This window comes from Hyperolius riggenbachi, chromosome 4 (assembly GCF_040937935.1).
Source record: "Hyperolius riggenbachi isolate aHypRig1 chromosome 4, aHypRig1.pri, whole genome shotgun sequence".
NCBI classification, from domain to species: domain Eukaryota; kingdom Metazoa; phylum Chordata; class Amphibia; order Anura; family Hyperoliidae; genus Hyperolius; species Hyperolius riggenbachi.
In genome coordinates, this window is record NC_090649.1 from 255,162,409 (window position 1) to 255,179,316 (window position 16,908).

At 44.3% G+C, this 16,908-nt stretch overlaps 1 protein-coding gene across 1 annotated transcript in view; it reads right to left on the reverse strand.

Moving 5' to 3' along the window:
* MDN1 (midasin AAA ATPase 1) overlaps positions 1-16,908 on the reverse strand; it is a 317,199-nt gene that overhangs the window by 222,215 nt on the left and 78,076 nt on the right. Inside the window, exon 20 of the mRNA XM_068231147.1 lies at positions 15,249-15,362. Coding sequence (XP_068087248.1) covers positions 15,249-15,362 — 114 coding nt within the window. The remainder of the gene's footprint in view (positions 1-15,248; positions 15,363-16,908) is intronic.

A 16,908-nucleotide genomic window follows, 5' to 3' on the forward strand; every position in this document is an offset into this window, starting at 1 on the left:
CATCATCTTGCTGCAAATGGAATCACTGTGCATCGTTCAACCATTCTGCGCACTTCACACAATGAGATGGTGTTTCCAGAGGAAGACTTTTCTCTGCCCACTGCACAAATAGAGCCGCTTGAGATATGCTAAAGCACATTTCGACAAGCCAGCTTCATTTTGGAATAAGGTGCTGTGGACTGATGAAACTAAAATTGAGTTATTTGGGCATAACAAGGGGTGTTATGCATAGAGGAAAAAGGACACAGCATTCCAAGAAAAACACCTGCTACCTACAGCAAAATATGGTGGTGGTTCCATCATGCTGTGGGGCTGTGTGGCCAGTGGAGGGACTGGGAATCTTGTCAAAGTTGAGTGATTCCACTCAGTATCAGCAGATTCTGGAGACCAATGTGCAGGAATCAGTGACAAAGCTGAAGCTGCGCTGGATCTTTCAACAAGACAACGACCCTAAGCACTGCTCAAAATCCACTAAGGCATTCATGCAGAGGAACAAGTACAACGTTCTGGAGTGGCCATCTCAGTCCCCAGACCTGAATATAATTGAAAATCTGTGTTGTGAGTTAACGAGAGCTGTCCATGCTCGGAAGCTATCAAACCTGAATGAACTAGAGAGGTTTTGTAAAGAGGAATGGTCCAAAATACCTTTAACCAGAATCCAGACTCTCATTGAAACCTACAGGTAGCGTTTAGAGGCTGTAATTTCTGCAAAAGGGAGGATCTACTAAATATTGATTTCATTTCTTTTTTGTGGTGCCCACCTGCTTAATTTTGTTTAAACAATTATTGCGCACTTTCTGTAAATACAATAAACTTCATTTCACTTCTCAAATGTCACTGTGTGCGTCTCCTATATGATATATTTAACTGATTTTTTTTATTGTAACACCCAACGATTTATACAGGAATATCACAACTATTAACAAGGTTGCCCAAAATTTTGCATCCCACTGTATATTTTGTGGCGGGGGCCCCATCTCTGGTACACGTTAAAGGAGAATAATAATGACCTATGGGCATTGAGATGCCAATAATTCCAAATTGATGAAAATGTTATGTCAATGTTATGCAAATGTTGCAAACTGAAAATGGACCAAAGAAATTTAGCAGCTAGTCCATTTTCAAGCTTCTTAAAATTAGCATAAATTTTGCATCTCAGAATTATTTGCATCCCACTGAAAATCTGTAGAAGTATCTCTACACAGAAATGTAATATTTAAAAGGACCAAGCTGAGGTGAAGCTACATTACCAGCAAGCAACACATTGGTAAGTTTTGGATACTGTCCGAGGATCCGTGCACTGTCTTTACACAAGAGGGGTCCTCTCACAAACTCTTTAACATAGTGTGCCTTGTAAAAGTTAAGGTGATTAAGCCAATTGGCCTGTGACAAAACACCTGGAGATTCTCTGACTGCTCACTGTCACCACTATTCATACATTAGTACACTTGTCCACTACTATTTATATATAAAGGCTGGCATATCAGTGGCATGCTGTTTAATGGATGATGGAGGACTTTACTCTGTCTTAAGCATACATACACTCAATCGCTTGAATAAGCATATATTCAACTTATAGCTGTTTGCATCTAATTATGTTTTTGGAGGCACTTGTACTACTTGCTTTAGAAGTTATTGGTTTCAACTGTTAAATATTATATATATATATATATATATATATATATATATATATATATATATATATATATATATATATATAGGTTGCTTCAATTTTATGAAAAGCATTATACTATTTGAACATTTATGTAATGCATTGAGCTTGTTTAGCCATAGTTTATGATTTTGATTAAAATTAGCCTTTTATTTATCACTTACTGCAGTAGGTTAATTATGTGAACAGTGGTGCCAACTGAAAGACTATTTGCCTGGGGAATTTCAAGAGAATGAAAAGTGTCTTTATTACCTGCATGCTTTCCGCATTACCATCATTTATGATTGTTGGTATTTCTGGAACATGGATAGGGTGCAGTTTTGCAAGTTTTTTTTCCTTTGACTAAGGATAGTATTTGTGTGATATATTCAATACAGACAATACTCTAGTTTCAAATGACAGTTACAATTTTCCTGTACAAAATACACAGTACTGTTTGTGTTACTTATTTTTGTTGTTGTATGTTACAGTATTGTATAAATGTTGTAGATTAAAAAAAAAAAGTAATATAGATTAAAACAAAATAAAAACACTTTGAAAACCACCAAGAAACACTAAGGGCTTGATTCACAAAAACGTGCTAACAGTTCGCACGCTGGTGAAAAGCCCCTTATCACGCTTAAACTCAGTTTAAGCATGATAAGTTTAGGCATGATAACTATAGCACCAACTGTGTTATCACCGCAGTGCACAGCTGATCAAAAGTTTTGCGCTAGCAAAGTCTGGTGCGCGCGAAACGTCGCATAGAGTTTAATGGCGCTGCTTTGCGTGCAGGACTTTGCTTATCTAAACTTATAACGCCTAAACTGAGTTTAGGCGTGATAAGGGGCTTTTCACCAGTGTGGTGCAATGGTTATCACGCCTAAAGTCTTTTAGGCGTGACAACTGGGTTATCATCGCTTTGTGAATATATAATGTCCAAATCTGTATGTCCAAATCCAGAGCTTTCCGAAAGTAAATAATGTATCCATGTTTCACCATGTATGACTCATAATACTTGCATCTGCAACGCAATCTGCAATTTCCCTGATCCTCTTCATCCTTTCTCAACAGGTATGTCTGATATTTTCCATCTTTGAATCTTAACTGCACTGAAATCTGCAACCAAACACTTAATCTCATCCTGCATTTGCCTGTGTATGTCTGATATTTACCATCTTTTGTATTTGTCCACTTTTTGCTTTCTTGATCCTTCTCTGTAATAGTGTTAGCACCTGAGTAACATTACAGACAGTATTGTAATTGCTATTGAATTCTGGCTTTGTTTGTTCACACTTTATTTCCTGGGGGCTGGCCTGCAATTTCCATCAAAGCCTGTATCACATACAGATCTGTTTGAACTTGCAGGAGACAAGGTCACCCCTATTACTTGATTTGCATATTGTCTACTAGCTGACCAAGCCTTCCTGATTACACATTGCTATAGCTATGTGTATATAAGGAGGCCACATTGTCGGTTTGCGACAATTAGGTTCGCTTTCTAAGGGCAGCTTTCAAAGGGCGAAAAAACGAATTTACCTGAATTCACCAGAAATAAGCACCACATCAAGGTGCCATTATCTTTGTAGTAATTTACTTGTATTGCTGCACACTATTGCTGTCTAACTAAATCACCTCTGCCTTTGAATCTGAACTGCACAGCCTACAAACCACCCCACCAAACAAAAACAAACTGAACTGAGAAACTACTAAATGCTGCTCCATTGCCCTAGTTAAGCCCACCACCAAGTATTCCCTGGTGTTTACCATGTCAGCATACGTATGGGCAAAGCCCCACCTCCTTTGCCCTAGTAGGACGTCCTTAGATATTAAATAGCCTAGACTAGCCCCATGCCATCATTCTCTTTTTTGTCCTCGCCTCCAGCAGGATCCTTGGATATTCTCTTACCTCCGCATATATGCGGGCTCCAGCAGTTGGGCTTCTGCTGATGTCCTTATCCTAGGTTGCTAAATGCTCCTATAGGGTATAGGAGTCCCTCTCTAAGTACTCTCTGGGACATTTTTGCTTTAAATCCTGTGGCCCTCTTATATCTAAAGGATATTGGGCTTCCCCGCAGCTTTTCCGGCAATTTTTGGCATTTTTTGTTCCCTGCGGCATGTCCCCGCGGCATATCCCTCTCTCTGTTCCCCTTTCTGAGCGGCTGGAAGTAGCGGATTGGCGTCTTCCGCGTTTGTATTACCTTTTGCTGAGGTTCCGGCTCAGGTTACGAGGTAGGATTGTGCGCTCCTTCTGTTCCAATTCCCCGGCAGTTTGTCGGTGGGTCGCGCGCGCGCACGAGGACTTCCTGTTTGTGCGCTGTGGGTGGAAGTGCTTGGTGGCCATTTTGGAAGGGGGCAGAGCGCGGCGTCTGTTCAATTTCCTTTAGGGGAGGTATATTAGGGGGTATTTCCTTCCGCCTAGCGGCGTTTGGTCTTCCCGACGGGTGGAGTATAGGCTGCTGGGACTGTCGGCAGGTGGGTTCTTTGTTTGCTTCTCTGTGCAAATAGTGCACATCTATACAGATGGTATGGATATGTGTTTATCCTGTGAGCAATTGGTAATTCCAGTACTGCTCTTTTTCAGCTGCTATAATGGGGAAAAGGTCAGGAGAGTACTCTGGCTCGAGTTCGAGTTCAGCATTAAATAGGTAAGGGTGGTGAGTATTTGTGTATAAAAGCCTGAAGATGTCTTAAAGCTGTAGCGTCACTTATACGCTTCTGTCTATTTTGACAGGAGCGAGGGAAAGAAGTCAGAGTCTAAGCGCCTAGGGGCTGCTGGTCAGAGTGATCGGTCATCGTATAAATCTTCCCAAGATAAGAAGCAGGATAAAAGTCGCAAGTCTCATCCAAAATCTCCTTCCAGGAGTAGAAGTCGGTCCCATTCCCGGTCCAGATCGGGGTCACCAGAAACAAGACCTGGATCATTCCTGGATGCATCCATACCTGGGAATCAGGCAGCTTTGCAAAATCCTGTGGATATTCCTAATTCATCTGTACCAATAAAACCAAACAAAAATGAGTGCTGGATCTGCGGTAGAGTGTCGCTTCCTAATAAGAAAGTATGTGAACTTTGTCATATGGACATTGCGAGAGAGGACCGGGAAGTGTCGTCATTGATAAAGCAAGTGGTCAAGGATACGGTCTCTGAGCTATCATTAAAACAACAGTCTCCGCAACCAGGCCCCTCTAGCAGGAGGGTTGTAGTAGAGGATTCTTTCAGTTCTGATGCCGAATCTGAGGATGGAGGATTTGATTTTTCTCTGGTCCCTACCTTTGTGTCAAGAGTCAAGGAGGCCATTGAATGGGATGATGAGGTCTCATCTCCGGTGGTCAAGAAAAGGAGATACTATAAGGGTTTAAGTAAGATTAAAGTTTCCTTTCCACTGATGGAGGAAATCAGAGAAATGATTAAGGAAGAGTGGGACAAGACGGTTAAGAAGCCTTCTTTTAAAAATAAGCTCCAAAAGATGTACCCATTAGACTTGGAAGATGAAGCCTTAATCCAGACCAGTCCAGTGGTGGATGCTTCCCTAATGAGAATGGTTAGGAATGTCACGTTGCCTCTGGAGGATTCTATCTTGTTCAGAGACGTTTTAGATCGTCAGATCGATCAAGATTTGAGAAGATCTTATCTAGCTTCGGGAGAGGCTGCAAGGATAGCTATCACCCTGACCTCGGTGGCAAAGGCCTTAAAAGTCTGGATTGAAAATATTCAGAGGGGAGTCAAGTCCGGTGCAAATGTGGAAGATATCACGGTTGCTCTTGAGGAGTTAGATCTCGCTTCTGAGTTTGTCGGAACTGCTAGCGTGGATACCTTAAAGGGAAGGTCCAAGCAAAAAAAAAAAAATGAGTTTCACTTACCTGGGGCTTCCACCAGCCCCATTTAGCCATCCTGTGCCCTCATAGTCACTCACTGCTGCTCCAGTCCCCCGCTGGCAGCTTTCTGACCTCGCAGGTCAGGGTCGCATTGCGTACATTTTTACGCATTCTCGCTAGTGCAGAAACATTAACATATACATTTTTACGCGTTAGTGGTGCAACGCATACATTTTTGTTCCTGCACTAGCTGGAATGCGTAAAAATGTATGCAATGCGGCCCTGACCTCCGAGGTCAGAAAACTGCCAGCGAGGGACTGGAGCAGTAGTGAGTGACTACAAGGGCACAGGATGGCTACATGGGGCTGGTAGAAGCCCCAGGTAAGTGAAACTCATTTTTTTTTTTTGCTTGGACCTTCCCTTTAAGGTCTACTGCTAGATCTATGCTCTATTCTGTTATGGCCAGGAGGGCGCTCTGGCTCAAGCCTTGGGCCGCTGATCCATCCTCTAAACAATCCTGGGCCAAAATTCCTTTTGATGGAAAGAACTTGTTTGGGCCCAAGATGGACGCAGCCATCTCCCGTGTGACTGGGGGTAGATCGGGCCTGTTGCCCCAGGACAGGAAGTTCAGGAAGCAGAGGTACCCTCAGGTGAGAAGGCAGTCTTATGGCAAGTTTACGGAGTCAAGGGCTTACCGTCCAGGAAAGGAGTTTAGAAGAAATTGGCGAAATCCCCAGCAGAATTCAAGATCTGGTAGGCAGAAGGGCGCTCAGCCGGCAGGTGATTCGACTAAGTCCTTTTGAAGTAAGGCCCGTCCAAGGTATACCGGTGGGAGCGAGGCTGACCCATTTCAAGGATATCTGGACGGGGAACATTCGCAACCGTTGGATAGTAGCCACAATTTCAGAGGGCCATCGTTGGGACTTTATGAAGTATCCTGTTCTTCCGGTATTCAAGTCTACGAGAATACCAAGCTCGGTGGAGAAACAACTAGTTCTGGTGGATTATGTGTCAGACCTGTTGAAGAAAGAGGCAGTGTGTCAGGTACCCCCTTCGGAAAGAGGTCTGGGCTTCTATTCTCAGATATTCCTGGTAAAAAAGAAGTCAGGAGAGCTCAGGCCAGTGTTAGACTTAAAGCGACTAAACAAATTTGTTCAGGTGCCAAAGTTCAAGATGGAGACACTCACTTCAGTCGTTATGTCTATCCAGCCAGGAGATTGGATGTGTTCAATAGATCTGAAGGACGCGTATTTCCATGTGCCAGTCCATCGTTCGATGCAGAAGTATCTTCGTTTTGCGGTCGGTCATCTTCACCTTCAGTTCGTTTGCCTTCCTTTTGGCCTTGCAACATCGCCCCGCACTTTTTCGAAGGTTTTGCTAGCCGTGATCTCGTTCGTTCGGTTACAGGAAATACGCGTCCTTCACTATTTGGACGACATCATTCTCCTGGCCTCCTCACGGTCAGTCCTATTGGAACACCAAAAAAATTGTTAGTCAACACTCTTCAGGAGTTCGGGTGGATAGTGAATCCCAAAAAGAGCCAATTGGTTCCCACCCAGAGGATGCTCTTCTTAGGGGCAATTCTGGACACGGTGCAGAATTCAATCTCTCTTCCAGAGGAGAAGATAGTTTCCCTAAAGTTTTTGTTGATAGAGCTTCTCAAGCATCGCTATGTTGCAGCCAGAAAATGTCTGTCAGTGATCGGAATAATGTCTTCTATGATACCAATGGTGTGCTGGGCCCATTGGAATCTGCGCCAGTTTCAGATCAACTTCCTAAAGCAATGGAACAAGGTGGATCTGGGTCAAGCAATTTGGCTTCCATGCAAGGTGAAGAAATCTCTCAGATGGTGGTTGAATCGGGACAATTTAGGTCGATCCAGGCCTCTGCAACAACCGCATTGGGCCATAGTGACGACAGATGCCAGTCAGTTAGGCTGGGGTGCTGTTTATCACGACATGTATATCCAGGGTGTCTGGAGCCAACGCATGAAGGTAGTTTCCAACATCTTAGAGTTGAGAGCAGTTTATCTGGCGCTGGAACATTTCTTACCTTATCTAAAAGGGAAACCAGTATTAGTGAAAGTGGACAATGTCTCGGCTGTATCGTACCTGAAAAGACAAGGGGGAACTCACAGTATGTCTCTGATGAAGGAGATGTCTCAGATTATGGAGTTGGCTCAAAACAACTTTCTGGATCTATCAGCAGTGTATCTCCCGGGGTCCCAGAATCTGCAGGCGGATTTCCTGTCAAGGAACCAGGTAGACAACAACGAGTGGTCCCTGCATCCGAGAGCTTTCCAGCAGTTAGTGCGGACATGGGGTATGCCTCAGATCGACTTATTTGCCTCGGCAAAGAACAACAAGGTACCCCTTTACTTCTCGAGGGGTCTGGACCGGAAGGCGTTGGGCATGGATGCCTTAACTCAAGTGTGGCGTTTCAAGAGGGCGTACGCCTTTCCCCCAACTCCTTTGATTTTCAAATTTCTTCAGAAGCTGAGTCACCTAAAATTGACAGTGTTAGCAGTGATACCCTGGTGGCCGGCAAGGCCCTGGTTTCCGCTGTTACTGCAGATGAGTACCCAGGATCCCATTCCCCTTCCGGATCTGCCCAACCTGCTATCGCAGGGAATGGTGTTCCATCAGAACCCTCGGTCTTTACATCTAATGGGGTGGAATTTGAGAGGGCTAGGCTGTTAGCGGAAGGTTGTTCCCCTGAGGTAGTGTCTACATTGTTAAAAGCCAAAAGACCATCCACAGTAGCTTCCTATGACAGAATATGGAGGAAATTTACAGAATTTTCCATTCAACGAAATTTTAACGTCAATGACTTTAATGTATGCAATCTGTTGGCTTTCTTACAGAACGGACTGGAATTGCCCCTGGCATATTCTACGTTAAAGTGGCAAGTTTCAGCAATTTCCTCAATCTCAGGAGTTGTGTGGGCAGAGAAGCCCTTGATTAGACAGTTCTTTAAAGCAGCAATTAAGCTGAAGCCACCAGTTAAGCCAAGATTCCCCAAATGGGACCTTCCATTAGTTTTGGATGTCATGACATCTTCCTCAGAGTGGCAAAATCATTCTGCTTCATTAAGAAATTTAACATATAAGACAGCATTTCTGATTGCAATTACATCGGGACGAAGGATGTCTGAATTACAAGCCCTGTCATGTAAGGAGCCCTTTTTAGTGTTCTATGACGACAGGTTAGTACTTTATCCTGTGCAATCTTTTCTTCCAAAAGTAGCCTCAGTTAGACACATAAATCAGGAATGGACTCTTCCAAGCTTCAGACTACAGGAAAATCCGGAGTCTTTGCATCCCTTGGACATTCCTTCCCTAGTCAGGGCATATTTGGAGGCTACCAAAGACTTCCGGGACTCAGATCGCCTTTTTATAATCCCTTCTGGTCACAAGAAGGGAAAGGCGGCCACTACAAGAACTATTGCAAGTTGGGTTGTGAACTCGATCCAAAAGGCATATAAGTCTGAAGGCTTAGAGCCTCCACAGGACATTATTGCCCACTCTACAAGGAGTGTGTCCTCCTCATGGGCAGCTTACAGTAAAGTTTCTTTATTAACTGTGTGTAAGGCAGCCAATTGGGCCTCTAACCATACTTTTCTTAAGCATTATTGTATTGACTTTGCAGCCCTTTCTTCTGTTAATTTTGGGAAAACTATTATTTCCTCTGCTGTCAGTAATGCTATTTAAGGATGTATTATGTTTTTGTGTGAATTAAATTGGGTGATTAGCAGCATACCCACCCATGGTCTGTCTAGTTATTGCCCATACGTATGCTGACATGGTAAACACCAGGGAATATGGAAAACTGTATACTCACCTTCGGTAGTTTTCCTTTCCTGGTGTTTCCCATGTCAGCATACGGGCCCGCCCTATGCTGTCGGCTCGTTCTGGTTACTTAGAATGATGGCATGGGGCTAGTCTAGGCTATTTAATATCTAAGGACGTCCTACTAGGGCAAAGGAGGTGGGGCTTTGCCCATACGTATGCTGACATGGGAAACACCAGGAAAGGAAAACTACCGAAGGTGAGTATACAGTTTTCCATATTCTCCAACCTCTGCTACACCATTTTCCCTAACTATTTCACCACCACTCCCAGTGCAACAGTATGCATCTCCAATACATCGTTATGCGTACCCCCCTCATACCTCCTCTTTCCCTTCGTCACCCGCCCTATTGGTGCCTCATGCTCTGGCTCCATCTGCTCCTCCCCCTGGTCCCTTGTCCACCTCGCCACACATCTTAACCCCAGGCCCACTCCCGTCTCCCAGCCTCCCCATTCCTCTACTCATACTCCCACCCCCCCCCCCCCCCTCGCCCACCACAACCAAATGCACCCACCAAGCCCCTCTCCCCGCCGCACCTCCCACCCTCCCCATACCCACAAACCTTCTCGCCCCAATCTCATTCCCATCCGCCCCATACTCAGACAATCTTTTCCTCTATCCGGCGCTTTCTGGAATGCCAGATCTATCCGCAACAAGCTTACAACTATCCATGTCCTCTTTATCTCAAAAACCCTCACCTTTCTTGCCCTTACTGAGACTTGGCTCACCCCCTCTGACCTGCCTGCAGCTGCAGCCCTATCCTACGGGGGTCTACACCTCAGCCATACCCCAAGACCAGATAACAGGCCTGGGGGAGGGGTGGGCCTACTCCTCTCCCCGTCCGGCACTTTCCGTGTCCTTACCCCTCCCCCTTCTCTTTACTTTACCTCCTTTGAGGTCCATGTTATAAGCCTCTACCATCCCCTCCCAGTCATTATTGCAGTCCTGTACCGCCCCCCCCCTCCCCCAGTACAATATCACACTTCCTAGAAAACCTTGCCTCCTGGCTCCCACACATCCTGTCCTCCGACCTCCCAACAATAATCCTCGGAGACTTCCAATTGATGAGCCTACCACCTCTGCTGCCACTCAGCTTCTCTCGCTCACCAACTCCCTTGGCCTCACTCAGCACACTAACGCCCCCACCCACAGCGCTGGTAATACTCTGGACCTAATTTTCTCCAAAGCCATCACACTTACAAACCTGGACACTGCACCATTCCCCATCTCCGACCACCACCTCATCACCTTCACCCTCACTTCATCCAGCAACCCCTGTCCCCCTCTCCAAACTGGACGTTGGCAGAGAGATCTGCGCAACCTGGACACCAATTTACTAGCCACTCCTCTCCTCCTCCCCAGCCTAACCTGCCCCAACGAAGCGGCAGCTCAATACAACAGTAACCTCTCCGCAGCCTTAGATCATGCTGCCCCCCTGACCTTTCGTACCAACAGTCGCCCCAACCCCCAACCTTGGCACACTGCCCTCACAAAAAAAACTACAAAATGAGACATGAGCTGCAGAACGCAAATGGAGGAAATCCTGCCACAACAATGATTTCCAGGGATACAAGACCAAGTTGCAGACGTACCATACTGCCCTCGCTGATAGCAAACAGATATACTTCACTCACTTGATCGCTACCCATGCATCCAACCCACGTCGTCTTTTTGCCACCTTCAATGCCCTACTCAACCCCACATCTCCTCCCCCAACCTCCACCCTCTCAGCCACTGACCTATTAAACTACTTCATAAACAAAATTACAACCATCCGGAGGGGTATTTCTCTCCTTCACTCCATCGCCCCCGCCTCCCCACCACATCCGACTCCTGCCTCTTTCTCCTCCCTTACCACCTTCAATCCTGTCACGGTGGAGGAAGTCAACCAGCTGCTGGAAACGTCACCTGCCACTTCCTGCCCCCTAGATCCAGTCCCATCTGATTCTCTGTGCCCACATTTTTCTGTTCTGGCCCCTGTCCTCACCCACCTGTTCAACCTCTCCTTCTCCACCGGCATCTTCCCCTTCATATTCAAACAGGCCACTGTGCTTCCCCTGCTAAAGAAATCTTCACTTGACCCAGCTCTGCCATCCAACTACCACCCAATCTCTCTCCTTCTTTTTGCCTCGAAAATTCTTGAACGCCTGGCCCACCAACTTCTTTAATTCCAACTCCCTTCTCGATCCTCTGCAATCTGGTTTCCGATGACACCCAGATATATCTCCACACCCCAGATCTCTCCTTCTCTACCATGGAAAAAGTCTCTGCCTGCCTCACATCCATTTCCTCCTGGATGGCTGCCAGGTACCTGAAGCTTAATTTGGACAAGACTGAGCTTCTAATATTCCCACCCCGCAAAGCTGCACCCCTCCCTGATCTGCACGTCACTATCGAAAATACTACCATCCGCCCTACCTCCCAAGCCCGCTGTCTAGGCGTTACTCTAGACTCTGAACTTTTCTTTAAACCCCACATCCAAGGTATTGCCAGATCCTGCAACTTCCACCTCCGCAACATCTCTAAGATCCGCTCCTACCTGCCCCCTGATACCACTAAACTCCTTATCCACGCCCTTGTCATCTCCCGCCTAGACTACTGCCATTCTCTTTTGTCTGGCCTCCCTTCTAACCATACTGCCCCACTTCAATTGGTAATGAATGCGGCAGCCAGACTGATACATTCTTCTCACCACAGCGCCTCCACAACTCCGCTCTGTAAAGCCCTACACTGGCTCCCCATCAGCTTTAGGATTAATTTCAAAATCCTATGATTGGCCTACAAATTAGTGCACAAGACCTGCCCGACCTACATCTCTGATCTGGTCCACAGGCACATACCAGCCCGCCCCCTCCGATCCTCCAATGACCTGCGCCTAGTCGCACCACGCATAACTCAGTCACATGCACGATAGCAGGACTTCACCAGGGCTGCCCCTACTCTCTGGAACTCGCTCCCACCAGCCGTCAGACTCGCCCCCACCTTTAATACCTTCAAACAAGCTCTCAAGACTCACCTCTTCATGCTCGCATACCCCCGTACACCAGCACCATAATATGTTCTGTTAGACACCCTCTCAAAAGATGCACCTATTGTCTCCACCCCCACCCTTTAGATTGTAAGCCTCTGGCAGGGCCCTCCTCCCTAGTGTTTCCAGCTTGATTATGCAATCTTACGGAGAATCACCCCTCTTGTGGACTAGAACAGTCTCTATTTTGACCTATGACACTGTATTGTTATCAAATTATTTGCATGATCTTGTTTTGTTGTGAGTTTCCGTATGTTCTACCTTGTAGGTTAACCCATTTATCTATTGTGCAGCGCTGCATAATATGTTGGCACTTTATAAATACAATAAATAATAATAATAATATAATGCATGATTCAACTTACAAACACCCGGAAAATAACCTGTTTGTATATACAGGTGGTCCCCTAGATACAAACAGTCAAAACAAAAAAAACTTAATGGTTTAGATGGCCCAAGTAAAGTAACAATTTGTAAAACTAAAAACTTTATTATAAAATCCTCTTAAATAGACCTGTATGTCAACATAGATGTAAAACATCCATATGTCACATCAGTATGATAGTACAATATGCAGCCTAACACACATGACTTCATATCAGGCACTCCTTCAGATTCAGGAAATTGCGGTTCAACATATGTGACCGCGCGAGTGAAAAAGCAGCATCATTGAGGGCATAAATCATATCCACCTAGAGATGCTCAAGATATCCACTTCCATGTATGTAATCACCGAACTAGGTCAATTAGATCAAGAAAAACATATCAATTTCCTTGTCTTACTAAAGATAAATACAACTCAGAATTTGCTTGCCCAGTTTTGTGTTTATTTGGGTTTCAATGTGGGACTAAGACAGATAATTGCCTATGGATCCAGCATATTAGCTACACTATTATAAGTTCTCAGAACGAAGGCTGGAAGAGATCTTTGTTTAACCTCTGACCTCAGAAAAGGAGGAAAGATTTCTGTGTACAAGGAAAATTGACAGATAGCTATACATTACACAAAAATGGCTGTGTAGTGGTAATCAATTAACCAGTTTGCACTCTGTGGCTTTTACCCCTTGAGATGCCTCACAATTTTGGCAAATCAGCTGTGTCGCAATGACATAGCAATAACTTTTATTACTTACGCCATCAAAGCGATATACATATTGGAGGGGGTTTTTTTTTAGATCAATCTAGGCTTACTTCGCATATCTGATTCCAAGAATGATTTCATTTTATAGACTTTTATAGGAAGAAAATTAGGTGTGAATGCAGAAGACATTTTTTTAATTTTACACCCTTTGTAACTTTCCACAGTGCCACAGTTATAAAACACCTCAAAATATATAATTTATCGTATTCCGGTTAAAATGATAACCTATATGACATATTTCATCGCTAGTAGGGAATATGGTGTACCATAGTTACATAGTAAGTTTGGTTGAAAAAAGACATTCGTCCATCAAGTCCAACCAGAAAATAAATAAAATAATACTGTATATTCCGGCGTGTAAGACGACCCCCAACTTTTCCAGTTTAAATATACATTTTGGGATATACTTGCCATATAAGACTACCCCTCTTGACTGTTGGACATTTGTATACTGTACTGTATGTGCTGGTGTTATACTGTATAAACAGGTACAGATACCGGTGCTGTACTGTATGTGGTACCCAGTATACAACAACCAACCAATCACGGGAAGTTATGTACCTTACCAGCAATTGGCTGGTTGTTGTATACAAAGCCTTCCCAGTGAGGTGCTCCCTCACCTCGTCATTGGGACCAAGTTAAGTCACTTCTTTGAAGGGATACTGGTGAGTGGATTTTCTTCTACCATACTTGTACAGCACTGCCCTTACTGCTTTTCTAGGGTCACCGCATATGGGGGGGGATACGGTTGCAGACATTTTTGAGCTCCCCTACTGTATGCGGCAACCACAGATTCTCCAGCCCGGCTTGGAAGTTACTGGTGAGTGGATTTTCTTCTACCATACTTGTAAAGCACTGCCCTAACTGCTTTTCTAGGGTCACCGCATATGGGGGGGGAGATGCGGTTGCGGACATTTTTGAGCTCCCTTACCGTATGCGGCAACCACAGATTCTCCAGTCCGGCTTGGAAGTTTCAGCACCTGCCCTATAAGACAACACCTGCCGTATAAGACGACCCCTGACTTTCGAGAAGATTTTCCTGGGTTAAAAAGTAGTCTTAAACGCCAGAATATACAGTAAATAAATAAAAATAAATAAATAAAACACCATCCTGAACCTGCACATATCCCAGTTGATCCATCGGAAAGGCAAAAAACCTTACAAGGCCTGGGCCAATTAGCCCTAAAAGGGAAAAATTCCTTCCCGACTCTAGGTGGCAGTCAGATAAATCCCTGGATCAACTCTTCTGGGAATTACCTAAAAATTATAGCAGTGGATGCCCTTCAATGCAAGGAAAGCATCCAAGCCCACTTTAAATACAGATATAGAGTCTGCCATAACTACTTCCTGAGGTAAGATGTTCCATTATCGCCAGCCTGTGCATTTGCAGCAATTTAATCTTATCTGATCCCTATGGTGCACAGTTTGGGAACTCCGGTGCTGTACAGATACATTGCTAGGCAACAGCTCAGCACTGTATCTGTACAGCGTTGGGTCTCGTGAATTTCACATCCTGTATTACATAGGAGGGCTAATCAGGACGTGAAATTCACATCCAAAATCTTAATAGGTTAAACTGGATTTTACATTATTTTTTACACATAAACATTACTATTGTTCAAAGGCTGGTAGGTTAAGGACATATCAAGGAGAAGGGAGGCAGTTTTATTTTTCATTGCAAGCTTATGTCAGAAAATTAGGTCCGCTTGAAAAAAATACAAAGGTTGTGAAATGTTCCGAGCAAGTAACCATATCTTTAATTACCTGATAATTCCTTGGATAACCATTTTATTCACATTCAGCCCCTTCAAATAATCTGCAATAAGTATTTGTAAATCATTCTCATTTTCTAGTTCTTCCACGTAGAGTTCAGTAAACCTGGAATACGAACGTACAGCAAAAATAATCTTGATGTAACAAAGACTTAAGCAGAACCAAAATAAAACACAGGTAAACACATTATTATAGGCTAGTTTACAGTGTGTGTTGCAGAATAATTCTGCATTTTAACTCCCTACTCAGAGTGTTTATCGCCAAATTACATACATTTAAAGAATAATGGCAGCAAGATTTTATTACTGTACAGGATATAAAGTGGAAATGTTCTGGAAGTCTGCCATAAAAACAGTTAATCCATTACCAACTAAAGCACATTTTGCCTTTAGTGATTAAAACCACCCTGGCGTTCTGATTAAATCGCCAGGGTGGCTGCGGGAGGGTTTTTTTTAAATAAAAAAAAAAACTATTTCATGCAGCCAACTGAAAGTTGGCTGCATGAAAGCCCACTAGAGGGCGCTCCGGAGGCGATCTTCCGATCGCCTCCGGCGCCCAGAATAAACAAGGAAGGCCGCAATGAGCGGCCTTCCTTGTTTTGCTTATATCGTCGCCATAGCGACGAGCGGAGTGACGTCATCGACGTCAGCCGACGTCCTGACGTCAGCCGCCTCCGATCCAGCCCTTAGCGCTGGCCGGAACTTTTTGTTCCGGCTGCGCAGGGCTCAGGCGGCTAGGGGGGCCCTCTTTCGCCGCTGCTCGCGGCGAATCGCCGCAGAGCGGCGGCGATCAGGCAGCACACGCGGCTGGCAAAGTGCCGGCTGCGTGTGCTGCTTTTTATTTGACAAAAATCGGCCCAGCAGGGCCTGAGCGGCAGCCTCTGGCGGTGTTGGACGAGCTGAGCTCGTCCAGACCGCTCAGCAGGTTAAAAAAGAAAACAAAAAAAAAAAAAAAACATTTTATTCTTTAAGATACCCATTTGAATTTCAGAATTTCTTCAGATCAAAATGGGTCTGTCAGTAGAAAAATTAAACACATTTTGGGCTTTCATCTCTATATTTAAAAAGGACTTGAAGGGAAAATAAACAAGTTAAATAGCTGTATTTACAGACCTAATCCTAAACAGGATTATTATTTATCTAATCCGGATTTAAAATCTGAAACTTAACTTTAATTTTTTGCTTATTTTTTTTAGCTCATGTAAAGAATGATGACGACCTGTTGAACGTCATATGTTTTCCTCGCTGTCCGCAGCATTCAAATACTCAACCACAAATTTTATAACCTCTTATTTGTTAAAGTGTAACTGTTGGGCATAAAATCAAAAATTAATTCCTTATTTTTATCTGGTAAACAAGCAATAAGGGTGCTAACCAGGCAATCCAAACGTTATCACTATTACTTTTCTTCTTGATAAATCATCATTCCCTAGTTTACCTGACTCTTATTTGGTACACACAAAATTTGGTACACAAAAAAGGAAGTTGCAGGGTATGTTGGGTTGTCCTTTTTTGCTTCTCTACTTTCCCCTCAGACTTAACTAATGCAGCCTGAGGGCTCGTTTTTTTCAGCGGTGACAAAACACACAAAAGAGCCGCAGAATTTGCCTGCGAGTGGAATGCATGCGAATCGCATGCAATGTATTTAAAGA